Genomic DNA, 8194 nt, shown 5'->3' with positions numbered 1-8194 from the left:
TTCAACTTCAGTACATTCAAATCCACATAAACCATTTACCTTGGCCTTTTTTTTTTTTTAATGTTAAAGTCTAGTGATATGAAACGCAGTTTAAAGACTAGCTTTCTTTGCCATTCGACGTAGCGGTCTTTTCTGCCATGACTGTCCATAAACCAACGAAATGTATTATATGCAGATGATATACGCTATCATCTCCATGGGCCTGTTCTACGGCTGCATCATCTTCACGTCCCAAGACGGCTTCTTCTGGTCGCTTATCATTTATGTAGGGGCACACTTGCGCTTCCTCAACTTCATGGTGACCAACATGTCAAGCGGCGACAGCGACACGAAGTCTCCTAGAGGGTCTCCACAACTGGAGGAGAAGATGAGGCGACGCCTCAAGGAGTGCGTTTGCTACCACAACGACATAGACAGGTGGGACTCGCCGTACAGAGAAGGTAGGATAGCATCGGAGAAGCAGTCTTTTCAGAAATTATTCTCAATCTTATACTGGAACATTCCTCAAACTAAATAATACTATGATGCTTCAGTGAATAGTTTAATGAATTTCATGTCACAGGAATGTACATCCGCTGATGTTTTAAATAATTTTTTTTCCATTCTTTGCATTTTGGCCGTTTAAATTTTTCCAATTTTTTAATCAGCGTAATTTTAATGTGTAAAAACATCTTTTTTGTTAAAAAATTTGAACTGAATCGTAACTAGTTATAAATTTGAAATTGTCCAACAGCTCATCTAGTTTGTGAAACAATATGTCAACTTACTGAAAACTGCTGCATGCTGGAAACTCGCAGATTCACCTTACTGCCTTAAGTCTTCAAGTCTTCATAAAATCGTAGTAAATACCTTCAACCACTTCTGTTTTGCTCTCATTGAACCCATGCATTATTTTAAATTACGCTGCAGATTTATACACTAGGTACAGGAACTCATTTCTACTCAAAACAAAAAGCTGGCTATCTAAATTTTTTAACATTATCGTGTGACACTGTTTCCTGGTCTCGGAAGAAAACTTAATACACTACTCTCCATTAAAACTGCTACACCACGAAGATGACGTGCTACAGGGGCGAAATGTAACCGGCAGGAAGAAGATGCTGTCATATGCAAATGATTAGCTTTTCAGAGCATTCACAAAAGGTTGGCGCCGGTGGCGACACCTACAACGTGCTGACACAAGGAAAATTTCCAACCGATCTCTCATACACACACAGCAGTTGACCGGCGTTGCCTGGTGAAACGTTGTTGTGATGCCTCGTTTAAGGAGGAGAAATGCCTACCATCACGTTTCCGACTTTGATAAACGTCGGATTGCAGCCTATCGCGACTGCGTTTTATTGTATCGCGACATTGCTGCTCGCGTTGGTCGAGATCCAACGACTGTTAGCAGAATATGGAATCGGTGGGTTCAGGAGGGTAATACGGAATGCCGTGCTGGATCCCAACGGCCTCGTATCACTAGCAGTCGATATGACAGGCATCTTATCCGCATGGCTGTAACAAATCGTGCAGCCACGACTCGATCCCTGAGTCAACACATGGGGAGGTTTGCAAGACTACAACAGACTACAACCATCTGCACGAACAGTTCGACGACGTTTGCAGCAGCACGGACTATCAGCTCGGAGACGCCGGCCGCGGTGGTCTAGCGGTTCTAGGCGCGCAGTCCGGAACCGCGCGACTGCTACGGTCGCAGGTTCGAATCCTGCCTCGGGCATGGATGTGTGTGATGTCCTTAGGTTAGTTAGGTTCAAGTAGTTCTAAGTTCTAGGGGACTGATGACCACAGATGTTAAGTCCCATAGTGCTCAGAGCCATTTGAACCATTTTTATCAGCTCGGAGACCATGACTGCGGTTACCCTTGACGCTCCATCACACACAGGAGCGCCTGCGATGGCGTACTCAACGACGAACCTGGGTGGACGAATGGCAAAACGTCATTTTTTCGGATGAACCCAGGTTCTGTTTACAGCATCATGATGGTCGCATCCGTGTTTGGCTGCATCGCTGTGAACGCACATCGGAAGCGTGTATTCGTCATCGCCATAGTGGCGTATCACCCGGCGTGGTGGTATGGGGTGCCATTTGTTACACGTCTCGGTCACCTCTTGTTCGCATTGACGGCACTTTGAACAGTGGACGTTACATTTCAGAAGTGTTACGACCCGTGGCTCTACCCTTCATTCGATCCCTGCGAAACCCTACGTTTTAGCAGGGTAATTCACGACCACATGTTGCAAGTCCTGTACGGGCATTTCTGGATTCAGAAAATGTTCGACTGCTGCCCTGGCCATCACATTCTCCAGATCTCTCGCCAATTGAAAACGTTTGGTCAATGGTGGCCGAGCAACTGTCTCGTCACAATACGCCAATCACTACTCTTGATGAACTGTGGTATCGTGTTGAAGTTGCATGGGCAGCTGTACCCGTACACGTCATCCAAGCTCTGTTTGACTCAATGCCCAGGCGTATCAAGGCCGTTATTACGGCCAGGGGTGGTTGTTCTGGGTACTGATTTCTGAGGATCTATGCACCCAAATTGCGTGATAATGTAATCACATGTCAATTGTAGTATAATATATTTGTCCAATGAATACCCGTTTATCATCTGTATTTCTTCTCGGTGTAGAAATTTTAATGCCCAGTGGTGTATTTCCTAAAGCATATTTGATGGCAACCTCTTTGTACCTAATCTACTGTACTTTTTCGAACTAAATATTTTTCTCTCGTTCCTCTGTTTGTCATTTCAAGAAGACTATTTTTCACAACTTCCTTTATGTTCTTTTCATCCCGTTTGTACCCAGATTTCATGGAAAAAAGTAAAAATGTATGTTTTGTACTATACGTTTTGCCCACTACAATCCGAAATTGTTTCTTTCTATAAAATCTATCGTAGCTTTACACTCCCACTTAGGATAGACTGTTACAGCCAGCTGTATCGAGAATAAAATCAGTTGTAACTAAAGGGAGGCCTACAATAAAAATGTGGTATTATTTACTTGCAGACAAAGCACAACACTCAAAATTTTAGTTCATGCACCGAAAAATTGAAGAGGAACAGATAACTATTTTTCGACTCCCAAGCGACCTGCTGTTTTGATACGGAATGGTGTGAGTGCGTCTTGTTCTTCCGTAGCTGACACTGCAATGGCGCGATAGTTGTTGCCACTACCGCTGTAGTTTAGGAACAACTCTTGCCAGACACTACCCGCTGGTCGACTCTGCCCTACCATTTCCCGCTGCATACTACAGCGCAGTTCTGCATTCGCAGTAGTATCACCTGTGGCGATGATCCACTGTGCGTATGTTTCAGGTGTGTTCAGCGACTGAGTTCCCTGCTGGGCCCCGTGATGCTGGGACAGTTCCTCACAGACATCGTCACCATCAGTGCCAGTGCCTTTGTAGCTACAATGCTGGTAAGCATCCCACTGTCCGGTAAGTTTGTTGTCTTACCCGCAACACGCTGCAGAATGTGTTGTAATTTAGTGGCCTACAACGAGAAAGCAGGAGTTGTATTTATCACCAGGAATAGTCTATTAATATCGGCTTCCGCAGCTACGACTCGATTAGCGTTCGACAACTTTGACTATGAAAACGAGAGAACTCATGCAGGTCACCTACATAGACCCTAAGCGGAAGCTAGCTAGGGGGAACAGTGAAAACATTTTGGCAAAGAGGATTTAGTATTTAGTCTTTCTGTTACCCTCCGTTTCGGTACCATAATGGCGATGCAGGCACGGGTCCATTTATTGATTTAACGTAAGGCCAAAACCAATTAGGATTTCATGTCAGATCGGTAGATAATTTTGCTTTCGAACTAGTCGAAGACTTCACATATGGCTATTCATACGCTAATTTTTGCTTCTCTCATTTTTGTTTGACTACGAGTCTTTGTCTACGTTTCAGTATGAAGTGAAGCTCCCTTTGCTTTTGGAGCACTATTCTAACACGGCTGTCAAACCACGGTGGGTCTTTCCCATCCCTCACTTTTCCGACATATCTAAGGCCTGTTGCACAATAATCTTCATCTTTGTCCACCTAAATTCATTATTTTGTGTGTCAGAGATCGATGTTCGGGGAAACCTGCTTTTAGTCACTCTCGTTAAGCAGCTATATCTCTCTACCTCTCTTTTCAGTCCAATTTACAGCCGTATTCAGTGATGCTGTAATGGCCGTATAATCACGCATTTCTTTGCTAATTGAGTCCAAAACTTGGTGCCTGTGTTGACAAGGGCATGTAATATGTTATTCTGATTATTAGTTTCTTCGGCTAACTACTCAATATAAGTCTTGGATAAAGCACTTAAAATATAATTTCAGGCGATTTCCTGTCCACACTACCCACCAAATCACTTGAGTCTCACACTTTACAGTGGATAAGTTAAAATCTCCAGGTAAAATAATGTAACCAAGATATTTTCGCGCAACCTTCACGAAGCTTCATTTAAAATGTTCCGCCACTACGGCTTCTGAGGTAGGCGATCTGTAAATGCATTCAGTTACCATTTTTGAACAACCTTCAACAGTTATATTAACTCAAATTATGTCGCATTTGGAATACGTACCAACCTTATTTGACATTATTTAGTGATATAAACACGCACACTACACTAATTCAGGTATACATACCGACATCAGAAGCAGGAGATGAACAGATGGAGATAGCATACGAGGACATTGAATGTAAGTGGGATGATACTCTCATAATTGGAACGCTGGGGTAGCCGAAGAAATGAAATGCGGTGGTCTCAGTAGTAGGTATGAATACAAGAAAACTTAGAGTTGTACAGTAAATTTCTTCTGGTAATAGCGAATATACTTCGAAAAATCACAAATGGAGAAGGTGTCCTTGGAAAATTGTGGTGACAGGGACGGTACGAACAGGATTATGTCTTGGTGCAAAAAAATTCGCAAAAATGTGGTAATGTCTTTTGGGACTTAACTGCTAAGGTCCCTAAGCCTACACACCACTTAATCTAACGTAAACTAACCTACTTTATGGACAACACACACACACACACACGCACACCCATGCTCGAGGGAGGACTCGAACCTCCGACGTGGGGAGCCGCACGGACCGTGACCAGACGCCCCAGACCGCGTGGCTACCCCGCGCGGCCTATGTCTTGGTGAGACGATTCCGTAATCAGATATTTTAGCAATGATGAAGTGCAGGCTGAATTGTTAGATGGACGTCAGGCGGAAGTGTGACACAGTAATACTGAAGAACTGTGATGTGCGTTTAAGGTTCTTTAAGGTTGTGGATACTGCTCTACTGAGTACCACTGTATTTCAGTTTATGTGCACGGACGATTCTGAAAATGAAAGCCACAGAAGTTGAACAGGCAAATATAGAAATGAGGAACTTAACTCTGAAGAATCATTGATTAACGGAAATATACTTCAAATGATCGATAAATGAAGTAAGTACAAAAATATTCAGGAAAAGACCGGATTATAATTTCATTCATAAATCAATATAAGTCATGTAGGAATGGAATAAATAGAAAGCACAGGAAACCTAAGGCAAAATGGGTACGAGAAAAATAAGAAAAAATCGAAAAAGGAATGGTCGTCGAGAGGACAGTTTCGGCATGTACAAACATCAGCAAAAGTTTTGCATCACCACTTTATTTTGAACTGTATTGAAACAAAATGTTCGTGCAGCGTCAAAATCGTCTGTGTCGCAAGCCGAGTTTTTAACAGTACTCCCGAGTAGCGTCATTAGGTGGTAGAACGTGCCCTTGCTCGGATTCAGGCATCAGTCGGTCGCGGCATGCGATCGATTGCATCATCAAGCCAGCCATGATCCAGACTTTTCCACTCTTTAATGGTGATTTTGCGTAAGTCACGTAGAATACGAGTACATGGTCGTTGTCGACGCCCAAACAAACCTCGTTCTCGTCCATCCCATTTATGTTTGACTGAGTTCGTGTGCTGAGGTCAGGCAGTTTATTCCATTCTGATCGTCCTAGTATGCTGAAGGAAAGAATTTCCGAGAACAGAACGTTGATTAAGAGAGTTATCATTCATCCAGATGAAACTGTCACCGAAATGTTGGCAACACGGCCCCACTATTCGTTGCATAATGTCGTCCCTATATCGTAAACCAACGAGACTTCCTTTCAACAACCACTAAAGGTGTACTGTAGTCCCACGTAATGCCACGCTAGAAGATCCTCCACCACCACCTCCGTGTACATGTGGTACGCAGTTTTGGAGGCGTTGGATACTACCGCGTTGTCTCCAAACACGTTGTCTGCGATTATCAGGGTACTAACACATCCGAATTTCGTCCGTGAAAAGCGCCCAATACTGGGGCATGATTTCATGCCCATCTGTAAGGAGTCTACAGTGTTGTGGTGCACGACGTGGTACTCACCACTGTTGTTGGCAATGCAGATTCGCGTCATGCAATCGTCTCCTAACTTTTCATGTGATATAAGACGTCTCTGTAGCCTCTTCGAACGCCGAATTCAGTTCTGGATCACTCAGCCCACGGTACCTTCGATTCAAAAGTTGCAGATATCGATCACAATGAGCACCTGTCCAACGTGGAGAGCCTGTGCGTGTTAAGTCCTCAACACTACCCATCAATTGGCACCGATTCCATGCCCACACGTCGAATCCTGTGCACACGTCTAGCAACTTCTCTGATTGACAAGACTTCTGCGTGGATAGAGATTATGCACACCCGATCACTAGTCGTCATTATCCTTCGTGGCACGATGGATATTTACTCTAGTGTGCCACAGGCGTCTCTAATGCGTCCAGGGTGGTGCTACACTTTAGCTGAAATGCTGCAGTGCATTCGAGTGAATCGTTCTACCCATCATACTGCACATGGTAAATGTTTCTATCTTTACAAGCCTTCCGATCGGTAGAGGAACACCCACAACAACATTACACCATCTCGACGTATCTAGGGGACGAAAAACTTTTGTTGATGTGAGTTCAGGAGTGAAAAGTACCTCCGGTGAAATTAAAAACTTTTTGTCAACATTAAGAGTGATGAAAGAACTTCACGGTTAAACGAAGAGCAGAGGGCGGATAGTTGCGAAGATTGTACTGAAGGCCTCTACGAGGAGGGAAAACTGTCAGCTGACGTAATAAAAGGAGAAACTAAAATCGATTTAAAAGAGATAGTGGAACCGTTATTACAGTCATAGTTTGACAGAGCGCTGGAAGAAGTGCGATTGAATATGGTGAAAAGTATAGATAATATCTTTCGAAATACCCAAAATTATTGGGGGAAAAGGGAGCTAAACGACTATTGAAGTTGGTGTGTAGAATCTGTAGGATTGGCGACGTACCAAGAGACTTCCGGAAAAATACCATTCAAACAATCCCGAAGATGGCAAAGCCAGATAAGTGTGAGAACTGGAACAGAATCAGTCTAATCGCTCATGCACCTAGTTCCTGATAAGAATAATACGAGTATACACAAGATCTTTTAGACGATGATCAGTTGGACTATAGAAAAGGCTAAGGCTGCAGAGAGGCAGTTGTGACATAACGGAAGTTATACAGAAAAATTAAGATCTGTTCATGGGTTTGTCGGTCTAGAAAAAGATTAGTGTAAAATGGTGCAAGATTTCTACAGTCTCAGAAAAATAGGTATAAGCTAGAGGAAAACATGTAATATGTAATATGTGTAAGAACGAATGTGCACCCGTAAGAATGGTAGACAAAGAGCGAGCTGTTCGAATTAAAAACGATGTACGACAGAGTGCAGTCTTTCTCCCCTAATCTTCAGTCTGTATATCTAAGAAGCAATGAATGTTATTTTTAAGCCTTGGTCTTGCGGCGTGGCCAAGGAAAGCACATAAATAACTCAATGCACCAGTTACAAAAAACGAACACTTTTATTGGTAACATGGAAAATAAACAGTTCACTATTCTGATGTGAAGCCTGAAAATTAAAAACACTTCGGGTAGAAATAAAATTTCATACGATGGTCCATATAGACGTCTTGATCGGCGTTGGGTCGATGTCCGATTAGTGAGCTGTGCGCTGATATGGTCGGTGGCCGGGTCGGTGATGTTGCCGGTGTTGTTGAGCCTTGCTGAGTCGACGTCCTGTCAGGGTCCGTTACCGATTGATGGGCTGCAGCCAGCAGCCAGCATCACGCCCGGACCGAGAGTGTGTTTAGCTGTCACCGCGCTATACCTTATGTAATCCGGCGGATGG

General features: G+C 43.5%; 1 protein-coding gene across 1 annotated transcript in view; it reads left to right on the top strand.

The window, feature by feature from the left end:
- Nucleotides 1-333: 333 nt before the first annotated feature.
- LOC126481162 (odorant receptor Or2-like) overlaps nt 334-8194 on the top strand; it is a 47818-nt gene continuing 39957 nt past the window's right edge. The window contains exons 1-2 of the mRNA XM_050104730.1: nt 334-417; nt 3317-3419. Of these exons, the coding sequence (XP_049960687.1) occupies nt 368-417; nt 3317-3419 (153 nt within the window). The 5' untranslated portion in view covers nt 334-367. The remainder of the gene's footprint in view (nt 418-3316; nt 3420-8194) is intronic.

Source organism: Schistocerca serialis, chromosome 5, assembly GCF_023864345.2.
Source record: "Schistocerca serialis cubense isolate TAMUIC-IGC-003099 chromosome 5, iqSchSeri2.2, whole genome shotgun sequence".
Taxonomy (NCBI): Eukaryota; Metazoa; Arthropoda; class Insecta; order Orthoptera; family Acrididae; genus Schistocerca; species Schistocerca serialis.
The sequence above is the reverse complement of the archived record's forward strand: the minus strand, read 5'-3'. Positions and strand labels throughout refer to the sequence as shown.